The 14,842-nt window shown below is 36.6% G+C and overlaps 1 protein-coding gene across 3 annotated transcripts in view; it reads left to right on the top strand.

The window, feature by feature from the left end:
• Positions 1 to 814: 814 nt before the first annotated feature.
• The window catches only part of POU6F2 (POU class 6 homeobox 2), a 474,882-nt gene continuing 460,854 nt past the window's right edge, over positions 815 to 14,842 (top strand). For 2 of the 3 annotated variants that reach the window (XM_075271186.1, XM_075271183.1), the window contains exon 1: positions 815 to 947. In XM_075271186.1, coding sequence (XP_075127287.1) covers positions 840 to 947 — 108 coding nt within the window. In that variant the 5' untranslated portion in view covers positions 815 to 839. Of the gene's footprint in view, positions 948 to 1,461; positions 1,670 to 14,842 lie in introns of those variants that run through there. The other variant, XM_075271184.1, reaches the window with a different exon arrangement.

The raw sequence follows: 14,842 nt of genomic DNA, 5'->3' as shown, positions 1-14,842 counted from the left end.
GAAACGTTACAAAAATGTTTAGCAAGCGCTTATAAATTTGGAAATGATATTTAGTTACTATCATCCTCAAAAAATAAAAAAAATGAAAGTAAAATAAAAGAAAAAAAGTAAAAATCACTGCTCCGGTTTGTGGCAGTAGTTGTAGAAAATTGTGATAGATACCATAGCTGCTTGAGTTGCCTTTACACCCGCAGTAATTTTTCCTTGCACGTTATGAGCTTTAATTTTCGATCACTGCTCCAATACGCAATCTTAACTGAGACATTTCAACTCATAAGGGAACAGGATTATGAAACGCTTTGTCCGCATTTCATTTTGCACTTTGTGGGAGAAGCATCACATTGATTTTTATCTTTTTTTTTTCACTTTGACATGGGCACATTACAGAGCGGAGCACTTAAACTGCTCAGCTCTTTCAAGAGGGGGAAGCAGAGAACTATGAGTTTTGTGATACAGTATCCCTCTTTTAAATAACATTCTTTCTTTCCTGTAAAAATGCCCCTCCGGAAAATTTGTATAAAAAGAAGAAAAAAGCCTGTCTGTTTTATTAGCTGTTTTAGTCGAATCTAAAGCAGTCCATGTTTTGTGTTCGCTACGAGAGTCTGCCTGTCTCACTTTATTTAGTTTGTATTGGGTATTTGTCAATGTCATTTCATGTCTGCAGAAAATTCATACATTGTATTGCTAGTGTAAGTCCCCGTGTGTGTGTGTGTGTGTGTGTGTGTGTGTGTGCGTGCCTTGAAGGTCACATGACTGTTTCATCCTATTTGTTGGGCTAGCTTGACTTTTTTCCCCTTTCGCTTTTACTGATGGTTGTGAGTGCAGAAGTTGATTGACAGATGCATGGCAGAAACCCCCATTCTAGCTTTCAAAGAGTCCATATGACGGATTTCGATCTTTCAGCTCAGCGGCAGGACACAGGGACCATGCAAGCTGTAATTGGTCAGGTATCGTGTCAGCCATTTCTCAACTCCCTTTTTATTTATTTATTTTTTTTATTCTCAGCCTTACCGGATTGCTCCTTCAGATTCATGTAATTCATATTTACCACCGTTTTTCTGTATCTTTGACTGCCCGGAGGCTTGAAGCTTGACATGTACTTAGACCTTTCATTTAAAAATTGTACTACAATACGTTATAGGCAAGCTGGGAAATTTGATATCAAAATGCATTTTCCTATAATATATTTGTTTATTGTATTAGATCACTTTCTGTATGCTAAGGTTAATATTTTCCTGGGTTTTTGAGAACAGAATTCTGGAAAATATAAAAAATATATATTTTACTGTTTTTTCATTTTCCTTTTATTTATGTTTGAACTATATTTATCCCCGGAGAAGAAAAAAAATACAGTATATTAACCAGTGGCATGTATGACATGTGATTGTGCTTATTATAGCAAGTGGTCCTCTGCTGTTGTAAAAGGGGGTGGCAGGCAAATGAAACCCTGCTAGGATGTGAGAAGTCCAGGTGGTCTGCTCAAAGCTCCTAATGCGATCCAGCACAACAGCTTTAATAAACAGCTCTATTTAGTTCTCTCCTCCCTGTATCCAGGGAGGTGAACAGGTCTGGCTCTGCTGTGATGAAATGCCGGATGAATATCTCTCAGAGGCCTCACAAGCTGATTTTTAAAGCTTTACCATTTCGCCGTCTTTTGTCTTCCGAATGGGTCAGTGAGTCCTTGTCTTACTTCAGAGATATTTCTGATAAGTGTAATGTATGATGTTTCTTTTTCCTTTGTGTCTGTTTATATACACCTCCTAGGATGAAAAAAAAAAAAAAAGTATATATTGCCTTCCTTTGATTTGGGATGCTTTTATAGAGTAGCCTTTTATAAATCAGCACTGTGGATAATAGAATCTGCTTTTTTGTCATTTGTTGTAGTACTTTGAAGAATTTAAAACAATACTTAGAAATCAATTTTCCAGTTACTGCAGCTTATTATTAGTTTCCATGTCATTTTCTGTAGTACTTTATGGGAAATGAATTGGGCAGCTGTACAGTAATAGATTTTCTCAGTTTTGAAGAAGCTAATGTTTGCTAATGGTGGCTAGGAGTGTGAATTCCCCTGATGTAGCTTATCACAATTATTGTCAAAAATTGCGACAAATTGGCATAAAACCGTATACGGAATGCACTTGATTTATATGTACTGAAGACTGCGGCAATTATGTAGTTATCAGGGCTATTTAAGAAAAGCTGATTTTTCTTTTACCCATTTAGATGTTTTTTCTTTATATGTCACAAATACAGTTAATCTTTGTGCTTTATTTGACTGTATATGTTAAAAGGCTGAATTGCTGTACATTCTTCTACACTGTTTAATGGACTGTAAACTTTATAGCACAGGACTGCAGTGTGTTGCAATACAGATCTAGTTGACAATCACCTATATAAAGGAATATCAGTCAGAGAATGTCTGATAAGCTTGGTCATAAGAAGCAGTGTGTGTTAACCCTATATGATAGATAAGGAAGTACCTATAATGAGTAGTTAACCACATAAGCAATTGTTTAGCTGTATAGCTTATACTCTTGTACCATTAAAATGCTGAAGGTATATGATTAGCAAACATGTAAGTTCCCCTAGTAATGCTGTAGGGTATATGATCAGTAAACATATAAGTGTCATTAGTAATGCTGTAGGGTATATGATCAGTGATCAGAAAACATGTAAGTGCCCCCAGTATACCAAAACTGCTGAACAAGGTAATAAGAACTTCACAAGATGCTTTGGAAATAAATGCATACATTACTTAAGTCCAAGTGCACTCCTTCCCATATGTGCCAATGAATATTGATGACAATACATACTGATAGTAACATAATTTCATACTTTATTCAGATTTATTATACATCAAATAGATTTTGCCTAAATAACAATACTAAACACACTTATATGGAGGCTATTACATACTGTAATATACTATGTATTCTTTCTGCACCATGACAGATTATTTCACTGTAATATGAACAGGCAGAAAGTTAGATTCTCTGTACTGAATTGCAGTATAGACAGTAGGAAGGAAACAATTTACTTTTTATGTTTTTTTTTTCTCCCAATATCATATAGAAATTGCACAGAATTGGTACGTTATAGATATGACATTTAGAAATATTGAATAGAATTACAGTAAATCGCTCTATGTAAACCGTGGGAATTATACATTTTATATTATATTGGATTTACTTATTATGAGTTGCAAATGTTATATGTGATACAAGCACATTGTATTTTTAAGCGGGTGAAAGTTACATAAAGACAAAAAGTCTACTGAAAACTTTCTATCTATCTCATATATGGATATATATATATATATATATATATATATATATATATATATATATTACATATATATATATATATATATATATATATATATATATATATTAGTTATTTATACAGCCACACTTATTGCAAAGAAAATAAGATAAATCACTTTCCCAAATCATACTATTATAGATTGTTACAACAAAGGTAAGAATGTAGGCAATAAAACAAATTCAAAAAAGTGCATAATATACATTTTTGTGAGGAAGACTTACAATACACTGACCTTATAGCTGAAATGCAGTAAATCTTAAAAAAAAACAACCCTGCAAATAGATATTCAGAATATGATGATGAGATTAAAGTAAAGAGAAATGCTAAAGAACCTTTTCAATTATTTCACCCTGTAGTTCTTTTTTGCATCTTCCTATGTAGAGACCTGGTCCTTTGAGTGACAGGTTACTTCATCAGCCTTACAGCCCTCCTGTTTTTCTCTCATCTCGTGCAGACAGGTCACTGTGTCCAATCACCCTTCTGGCTCTTAATTCCTCAGGGATGCCACAGCCTGCCTGCCATCTTGATCCACAGGCCTTTAGGGCCTATGCTAGCTGCACATTTCTATGTTCACTGGCTTTTGGAAAATGCAATGGAACAAAGGATATTAAATTAACTGGTGAAAGAAACAGATGAGGTGAATTAGGTAAAGGGGGATGAAAGCAATGCAGGATAATGACCCTGTTTTCTTATGTTTATTATTATTGTGATTATTAATAATAATAATAATAATAATAAAAAATATTAATTATACTATATATAGATAATATGTACGTATGATTATATATATATATATATATATATATGCAATATTTTAGCCCTAACTGAGAATATTCTAGTTCATTTTTTAAAATATATTTTTTTCAGTGTATTTACAGTATAGCTGTAGGCTATTTGTATGTAAAATGGTATTCCCATCTCAGACACGTATAGCATATTTTCAGAACTTCTATAGGAGTGAGGGGAGAGAGCTATTCATGTACAGTCATTTCTTTCTCACAGCAACTGTATGACAGACTGTGGCACCCCATGTTTGAGGTCTGACCTTCATTTATCAGACATATATGACATAAAAACCTTGTAATACATAGCCCATCATTTTACTGCTGTAGAGCATGTGTAACTCCTTAACCTAGCTAACTGTCCTGCTGAATCTGACAAAGATCAATTAACACACTTCTACAGGTTTTGTTGGCTTATGCTGCTTTCTGCCTCCCCTAACCACATGTAATATATGAGGGAGGGCAGGAAGGAAAGCACAGTCAAGGTGGTTTACAGCAAGATGAATGGTTGTGCATGAGTGCAGAGAGAAGAAACAACACCCACAGTAAGTTTTAGCCACATGAATCAGATGTCTGACTGTTTGTCCCATCTTAATATGTTTTTATTGCGGTGCATTAAGCATGGTCGGATTGTGACTGTTTACAAAATTAGGTCTATGATGAAACTGTATTTATGTTAACTTCTTAGGATGTAATGTATGACTGTGCTAACTAAATGTCAGATTATACACTCAGTAGACAAAAAATTCTGGCACTCAAAATAGCTTCCAAAACACATCCTAATTTATTTCATTCACAAAAGAAGAACATTTCGGCCCCGGTACAGACCTTCATCAGTTTATCAGATGAAAGGAAGATGAGCAGGCATAGTGTGGAAGCCGTGTGTAGAAAGTCAGGAAGGAGAAGATTATACACTCAATAACATCTGGCTCTCACCACCAATGAGTGTCCCACCAGTGGTGAGAGTCAGACAACGCACAGTCTCTAATACTCATGCTAGCTTTGACCAGTGAAGAAAGTCTGAGGTGAAAGTCAGATGTCATTTGAGGTTATAATCTGAAACCTAACTGGCTGTAAAGCTTCTCTGCTCAAGTGATTTACAAGAGATTGCTATAGAAGTCTATGTAATGAAGCTGTCATAGGTGTTATGCTCTGAAAGTAACATGAACACTGCTACATACTATGCACACTGTGATTCAGCCCCATGAACACAATTTTTACGGACTGAGTAAAGAGATTAAGTGCTGTACTTACATTGTACCCAGCTCATACTGATAAATGCACCAACAACACAATATTTTTAAATCTAAGCATAAACCAAGTTGGTTCTATAAAAAGTATAATAAAAAAAGAATCAAACAGCGACAGTGATGCAACATTCATAGCATTTAGTCATATGCAAACAATGAGGGAAATGTATTATACCTTGGACACCAGTTTTCAGGCATAAAAACATTTTAAAAATTTTTTTGTGTAAGTCAGATTTTTGCACAAAGTTTGAGATTTTTTTTTTTACACTGCTGCACATATGTTTTTACTGATTGTAGATCAGTATTTGTAGACAGTAAAGACCTCCTACAGTTGCGTGCAGGAGGCCTTAGGGTCCATTCACACTGAGTTTTTGGCGCTGAATCTGTGTCAGAATACACATGGAAAAAAACGCCTGCCCATAGAGTTCTATGGGTTCCGCTAGCTTTTTTTTCCACTAGCGGATTTTTTTCTGCTAGCAGAAAAAAAGCTTCCATTAGGTGGATTCTGCCTGCAGTCAATGGGAGGCAGAAAATCCACATGGAATTGGCAAAAACTGTGTGGAAAAACCACTATCGTTTTTTTCACGATCCATACACTGTGCTGAAGGAAAAAAAAACATTTCCTAATTCCTGAAGCGGATTTTTTCCTCACCAAAAAATTCAGTGTGAATGGACACTTAGGGTAAGTTCACACAGAGTTTTTTGGTCAGCATTTTGAGGCCGTATTCGCCTCAAAATCCTGTCCAAAAAGATGGTTCCCATTGAAATCAATGGGAGCAGCTCAGGAGCGTTTTCCAGGAGTCGGCTTGTGCTGGCTCCTGGAAAAGGAAGTAAGGCACTCATTCTTCAGGCCGTTTCATCCTCCTGATTCGGCCTGAAGACACTCCCTCCTCTAGACTAAGCCCATTCATTGGACCTAATCCGGAGCAGAGTGTGTGGCTGGATGCCTGTGCAGTGCACCATCTTTCAGTCGCGGATATGCTAATTCATATGCTAATTAGCTTCTCCAGACCCCGGAAGTCTCTTCGTGCATATACAGCACAGGCTGCTGCTGCTGACTCCTCCTCCCTGCTCTCATAGAAAACACACAGCCACAGCAGGGAGAGGAGAGCTGGCTGACAACTTCCTGCGCATGCTGGAGGCTAATTAGCATATGAATAAAAACGGACTTATTCAAACACTACTGAGTCGATTTACATAAAAAGGTAGGTGTGGAATAGCCTTTCTAAAGGCTATGCAAGTATGTGATTAGTTAAAAATGACTTTTCCCAATGATAGAGCCCCTTTAAGGGTGCAACATCAACCCCACCTTATCCTTTCTCCATCCTACCTCTCGTATCATCCATTCTGTTACAAAGTTTACTCCTCATCCTTCCTCTCATAGCATTCAGTCTCCTACAACCAGGGAGAGCCCAGTTTTTCCCGTGATCACAAGGTTGATGTTCACTAGACCACTATGGCACTGGTTTGAGTTCTGTGAAAGTGAAGAAATGACTTATAATCATGCAGCAGAAAAGTACTGTAAAGTGCCAAATAGTGCGAAGACACTCTAGAATTACACTAGGCAAGTTGCTGAAAAGTCTCAGATGCTTTGGAAAATAAAATGTACTTACAGTATGTACTTAGTGGCTTGTCTTATGTGTCTTCTTGCACATTTTATAGCACTATTTACAGTAGCAAAGGTTGTATCTAATGTGAATACTATAAAGTCTCTAATATATACTGAGCTATAATATTTGTAACAGAAGTCCAAAATATAAAAAAGTGCTATTTTATTATAGGAAATGGTGCAATTATATTGTGTAGAGGTTTCTGGGGTATAAACTGATCATTAAAGTTGTATTATATACGGGGGTTTGAGCAGGTGTAAGGGCCTTTTGGTTGTTTTCCACATTGTCAGAGTAAGCGATAGCTAGACCAATGGTCAGAAATCAGAAGAGCTATAATTTGATGTTATGAAGAAGCGAGTGCTACGACTGTATGTGTCTTCTTTCTCTTTAAAATCAAATACACATTTTCTACTTAAATTATTTAGAGATTTTATTTGACAGACTTTGCTCCAGGAAAAATTTGTTTACACTTTCAGACAAATAATAAAAACTAGGAAACTGTTCTGCAGAACAATGTAAAGGTACCGTAGCTCAGCAATATAGCAGTCTACAAAAGGACAGAAATGTAACAGAAAAATCCACTGACTACATTGGAAGTTATATTGTTATAAGTAGCTTTGCGAACAGATGTTATAACAAATTTTTACTAGTTCTATTTCATTCTCTTAAAAAAACACAATTTTAAAATTTTTTGCTATACTGTATTTTTTGTGTATTATATATGCGTCACTCCACATAGGATATAAATGACATGCTAAATTTATTCTGTGGGTCCCATTACGATCACATTGTTATTAACTTACAAAGTGTCTTTTGCATGATATTAACCTCTTCCCGACATCCGCCGTAATAGTACGGCGCTGCCAGGAAGGACTTCCGCAAACCGCCGTAGGCTCCATGGTGTGCACACAGAAACTGTGTGCACACCATGCCCTGTGGGTGTCAGCCATAACATACGACTGACAATGTCCTGTAACACCCGCGGTCGGAACCGTGTCCGATCACGGGTGTTAACCCCTGAGATGCCGGTGGTCATCTCCGGGGATTGGGACACACTGGTTTCAGGGGGTGCCGGTGTTGGTAGTGGGCAGCCCGGGGTCTGATTAGTGACCCCGGGTCTGCCCCATGTCGTCCCCTCCAAGTACCTGGTTGATCCTGCCAGGAATGGAGGCTGTCAGCCCTGCACGTGTGCACGGGGCTGAGAGCTTCCTGTACTTTGCAATACACGTGTAACACGTGTATTGCAGCTACATCTAGTGAAGCAGTGATCAGCAGATCACTGCTTCAATCCCCCATGGGGATAGAAAAAAAAGTTATAAAAAAGTAAAAATAAAAAAGTTTAAATAAGTTTAAAATAAATTAGAAATAAATAAAGCCCCAAAAATCCCCTTTTCCCATATAAAATGTTTTATTATGTAAAATAAAGAAAAATAGAAAAAACATTACATATTTGGTATCACCACGTCCATAATAACCTGAACAATAAAATGAAAACATTATTTAACCCGAATGGCGAACGTCGTAAAAAAAAAAAAAGTAGAGAACCGCACAAAATAATGATTATTCACCACCTTTCCCTTACAAAATGTTCAATAAAAAGTAATCAAATGGTCAGATGAAAACCAAAATAAAGCAGAGGTCATCCCGCAAAAAATAAGCCTTCAACCAGCTCTGTCTACCGAAAATAAAAATGTTATGCCTTTCAGAAGATGGCGATGCAAAAATAATTGATTTTTTTCCCCTAAATTGAATTTTATTCTGCACAAATAGCAACACATTAAAAAATAATATAAATGAGGTATCGCCGTAACCGTACCGACCCGCAGAATAAAGCTAACATGTTACTTATGCTGTACGCTTCACGGGAAAAAAAATAAATGCTAAAAAGCAATGCCAGCATTGATGTTTTCTTTTACATCCCACCCAGAAAGAGTTAATAAAAAATAGTCACAGTTACAGGCACCCCAAAATGGTGACATTGAAAAGTACATCTAATACCGCAAACACCAAGCCCTCATATGGCCACATTGCCAGAAAATAAAAATAAAAATCTAGCTTGTACAATGTGAAGACAAAAACCCCAAAAGTCGCCAAATCATTAGGACATAAGTGGCTGCGACTAGAAGGAAATGTATAATCTGTGCGAGCGTTTTCAGGGGACACCCCATATTTAGAGCTTATGAGAGAGAAGACACCAGCGCTGATCCCCCAGAATGCCCCTCTTCCCCATCCGTGTCATAGGAGCTAGTGGGAAAATAGAATGGGATTTGGTGTATCCAATTTACTCCGCACAGCTTACATATTCACTTCGGGGTTACTAATGCTCACTACATCACTTGATAAATTCTTTGAGGGGTGCAGTTTTCAAAATGGGGTCACTTTCTAGAGGTTTCCACTGTTTTGACTCCTCAAGGGCTTTGTAAATGCGACATGGTTCCTGAAACTGATCACAGCCAGATCTGCCCTCTAAAAGCTCTTTGGCGCGCCTTCCCTCCTGCGTCTCGCTGTGCGTCCATATATTAGTTTACACCCACAAGTAGGGTACTATGGTAGTCGGGAGAACTTGCCTAACAAATTGTGGGATGCGTTTTCTCCTTTAACCCCTTGTGAATGTGCAAATTCTAGGGCTAAACGAAAATATTAGTAAAATAAAATCAAATTTGAAAATTTCACTTCCATTTTGTATTAATTCCTGTTAAGCACTTATAGGGTTGAAATATTTGGTATATTTTGTTTTGGCTTATTTAAGGGGTGCAGTTTTGAAAATGGGGTGATTTATGGGGGGTTTAATACAAGGGTCTTTCAAAACCCCTTCATAACTGGATTAGTCCCTTAAAAAATGGGTTTTAGAAATTTCTTGAAAATTTTGAATATTGTTGTTTCATTTGTAAATCTTCTAATGTCTGTAAAAAATAAAAGGATGACTAAAGTTTGATGCCGACATAAAGCAGAGATCTGGGACAAGAGATTTATGATATTATTTTTGTGGTCTGACTATCTGTATGCAATGCACATCATTTCAAACTTTATAAAATGCATATTTTTCAAAATTTCCACCAAATTTCCTATTTTTTCATAATTAAACACAAAATATATCAACCAAATTTTATCACTAACATGAAGTACAATGTGTTACGAAAAAAAACAATCTCAAAATCATTTTGGTAAGTTAAAGCGTTCCAAAGTTATTGTCACATAAAGTGACACATGTCAGTGTTGAAAAATTGAACTTGGTCAGGAAGTCAAAAAGTGCCATCGGCGGGAAGGGGTTAACACGTTATGGAAATGCTGGCTGTTTCCCTATGGGTATAATTGAAGAAGAAAATCCACAGAGGAAAACTATTTGTAAAAACTGTTGTGGGAAATAACGCGATGTACTACTACAGCGTTTTTTTCCACAGCACTTTTTCACTGTGGCCTGCTATGTGGGTCTTATCCTAAAAGTACCTGGGGTGATGGTCAGGTTACATGATCCAAAGCCAAGAATGGCTGCAAAAGGATTGGGGAATAAATAGGAATTACTTCTACTTCTACCTTCTACTCAATCCACTCATGGCATTGGTACAAAAAAAAACTGTGTTTCTGCAATGTCCCCCAGTGCCACACTTGGAAAAAATGTCACTCATAACTGCTGTTAAGTTGCACTACTCTGTTTCCCTACCCTCTATATATTATAGAATTTACAGTTTTGAGGGATCAGAACTGCTGACAGATTCAATTGCTGACACCTGCAATTTTTTTTTTCACAAACAAACAAACAAACAAACAAACAAACAAATCTTGCATCAAAAAATACGCCTAGCCTTATTATGGATTTATAAATGAATTATTTAAAAATTGTTGCAGCAATTAATGGGTTAATAGCATCAAGGAGACATGTCAATAGAATTCAAATCCATGGCCGACCAGGAACTCCAACCCCAGTGATGTCCAAATTTTTTAAAAGTAGTTTTGCCATTTACCTTGCAGTTAAAGTCTTTTTGAACTTACAATTTATAATAAATTGATTTATCGTTAATTAAAGATTGATTGTATAATAAGATAAATTCTAAGCCACAGCTAGACTGTGACCAAAGATACAATGGCGGAAAATGAAGAGGAATTTCTCTTAATTTTCCGCTGTGTGAATATACCCTAAGGGTAAGTTCACACGATGTACGTTGAGAGTGATCTAGCACGTATACACGTGCCGGCAGATGACGCGCTCAAAATGCTCCCATTCATTTCAATGGGAGTTAGGAGCGTATACGCCACGTTATTTTGTGCCTGTGATTTTGTGGCCGCACTTTCCTCCATGTGAACTTACCCTTAGTGTGTTGAGAGTAATATGTGGGTGTCCCATATAGATACTGCAGCGCTCACATCTGTTGGCCACATTGCCATGCTATAGCTCATCCCCATTAATTTATGGGACCAAGCAGCAGCATGGCCATGTGTCCAATGAATGTGACGTCCCTTCGTGAGAAGAGGGAATGGAGCGCGATATCATACTCCTGGAAAGCCGTTTTACTTTAGATTCCCTAAGGTCACTTTTTTATGGTAGTTTTGCAGCTGCATATGTAATTTTATAGAATTTGACTTTATGATTTCTTTATGTCTTTTTTCTATGACTTTCTCATTGCATTCTGTCATCAGTATTACAAAACTCTGTAGTTTTGGTGTTTTTGGACAATTGCTATAACACCTTACCAATATTCATTGTAATAGTACATTATAAGTTGGGGCTGAAGAACTGAGCAGGCGCAAATGCTGCGCCAGATCTTTACATAGTAGAAATCCAGTAGTAGTGCCCACAACCAAAGTCCTCTCTGATTTTGGGGAATAACCCTTCTGTTGTCTTGGTCAAATGTAACAAGATATCTGAAGACCGGCGATATGTTTCAGTGCCATGTTGCCTGGATCGATACCCCATAGAGCAAGATTTCCATCTGCTGGGAGCCTATTGAAGGCTCTAAGGACTGGCATTATTACATTACCGCCACTTGTAATAGAAGTGAATGACTTTTCACAAGGCTTATCATTAGTATTGCATATCCCCTTGGGTTCAAGTTCCCTATGGCTGCTATAAATTAAAGTTAAAAAAAAAAATAAAAAAAAAAATATAAAAGCCAATATTGTGAATGCCATAGTGGGGAAAGAAAATCAAAATGGCTGAACTGCTGTTTTCGCTATTTTGCCTCCCAAAAGACAGAATGTCTGAATGTCAAAATGGTACCCATAAAAACTACAACTGCAAAACAGATGATTACACAGCTCCATACACAAAAATCTAAAAAAAAAAAGATATGGATGATAGAATATGGCAACTAAATTTTTTATTTTTTTATTTAAAAAAAAGTTGGAATTTCGTTAACGTAATAAACATAATAAAAACTATATTAGGCTGAGAAACAGGTGAAAAACAGGTGAAAAAGTTTTTTTTGGTTGCAAATTTTGTCGCATTTTTTTTTAGTCAAAACAAGAATGGCTACAAAAGGATATGGGAAATATATAGGAAACTTTTATACTTCTACCTTTTGCTCAATCCACTCCTGCATTTGGCTTAAAAAAACCACAACAAATAAAGCTGTGTTTCCACAACATGGGGCCTTAGCCTAAATTTAATATTGTGTTGATCGTACCAATGCACAGAATATACAGTGGCATGCAAAAGTTTGTACACCCCTGATCAAAATGACTGTTATTGTGAACAGTTAAGCAAGTTGAATATGAAATGATCTTCAAAGGGCATAATGTTAAAGATTAAACACAATTGTCTACAATTTTAAGCAATATCAGTGTATTATTATGTTTGAGTAAAATTTTAGAGTGAAAAAGGGAAAGGAATACCTTGCAAAAGTTTGGGAACCCTTGTAGATTTGTGTGTTCAGATAACTTTGACCAAGGTTTCAGACCTTCACTAGCCAGTTAGGGTTATGGCTTGTTCGCTATGATCGCTATGAAAGGTCAAGTGTTGCAAATTTCACAGCTTTATAAATACCCAGTCTCCACTAACCTTGTGCCCAGAAACATCAGCCATGAGTTCTTCTATGTAGCTGCCTAGCACTCTGAAAGTGGAGGAGGCCCACAAAGCAGGAGAAGGCTATAAGAAGATGGCAAAGTGTTTGCAAGTTGCCCTTTCCGCAGTTCAAAATGTAACTAAGAAATGATAGTTAACAGGAAGAGTGGAAGTAAAGATAAGGTCTGGAAGACCAAGAAGAATTTCAGAGACAGCTGCTCATAGGATTGCCAGAGTGGCAAATCAGAACCTCCCAATTGACTGCAAAAGACCTTCAGGAAGATTTTGCAGACTCTGGTGTTGTGATACATTGTTCACAGCGATACCTGCGATACCTGCACAAATATGGCCTTCATGGAAGAGTCATCAGAAGAAAACTTATCCTGTGTCCTAACCATAAAATTCAGCTCAGAATTTCAGGATAAGAGCGTGTCTTCATCCATTACGCATGGGGGTGGATCAATGAGTTGTGTTGCAGCCAATGCAATGGGGAACATTTTATGAGTAAAGGGAAAATAGATTCAATGAAACTTCAGTAAATTCTTGAAGCAAACATAACACCATCTGTAAAAAGCTGAAATTTAAAAGAGGATGCTTCAACAAATGGATAATGATCCTAAACACACTTCAAATACTACCGTTAGACTACTTAAAACGGCACAAGCTGAAGGTTTTACCATGTCCCTTATAGTCCCCTGGTCTGAATATCATTGAAAATCTGTGCCAGTTCTAAGAGAACTGGAAGACTTTTCCAAGCAAGAATGGATGAAAATCCATTCAATCCATGTTTACAAGATGTGATATTTGTACAAAGGGGGTTCTACTAGGTACTAACTATGCAGGGTGTCCAAACTTTTGCATCAGGTCATTTTTATTTTTTGTTATTTTAAAAATGTAAAATATGAAAATAATTTTTTTTTTCTAAAAAATACATTGGGATTGTGTCATCTTTAATGTTATGCCTTCTGAAGATCATTTTATCTTCAACTTGCTTAACTGTTCACAATAACATTCATTTTGACCATGGGTGTCCAAACTTTTTGATGCCACGTTTTGATGCAGCATAGTGAATGCTGTAAAACAAAACTCTGCACATGCAGTTTTAACAACTCCACCGCATTCTGATTTCCCAGAACATCTTAAAAAATATTAAATGGTAACATGATGAAATACAATTCATCCCACAAAAAGTAAAGCCTCATACAGCTCTGTGTATGGAAAGATAAAGGTGGGGAATGAAAAACAAAACTGCAAAAAGGAAAATGGCTGCAGCGGGAAGAGTTTAATACGTGTCAATACCTATGTCATTGCAAGAATGCAAAATATCATAGCACATTTTTGTCCAATATATACTGCAGGATCAATTGTATTGAAAAGTTCAGCCAAATTTTTTCAATACAATTGACTACAAAAACTTCCAATACTATACTATGTATGTGTGTATATATATATATATGTATAGTATACAGTTGCATGTGCCAGGGATATCTATATGGTAGGACCATTCCAAACTGTGCTTGGTGTGCACTTAATACAAAATTCCTTTTGCTCCTTTCCGTTTTATTCTAATATGAGATATAAAATGGTATAATTAATAGTACTTGCATTAGATTCACCATGGATCCGTCTAATTTAGAGAGAACTCAATACAGATAAATATAATTGAGTTTCCTTGAGACTGAAGCGGTAAAGTGACTTGAGCAGCGCGAATGAGACAGAGTTATTTAAGACTGTGAAAACAATTTTTTCTGTGTCACAGTTACAGGTAAATGTGCTGTAGCTTCAGGCCTTTTGTTTTATCATTAGCTTTGAAACCTCTCTGATATGTAGGACTATTTCTTCAAAAGAAAGATTAGATGTTGATATTTGCTGCCTCTT

The sequence above is a fragment of the Leptodactylus fuscus genome, chromosome 4 (assembly GCF_031893055.1).
Source record: "Leptodactylus fuscus isolate aLepFus1 chromosome 4, aLepFus1.hap2, whole genome shotgun sequence".
NCBI lineage: Eukaryota > Metazoa > Chordata > Amphibia > Anura > Leptodactylidae > Leptodactylus > Leptodactylus fuscus.
The sequence above is the reverse complement of the archived record's forward strand: the minus strand, read 5'-3'. Positions and strand labels throughout refer to the sequence as shown.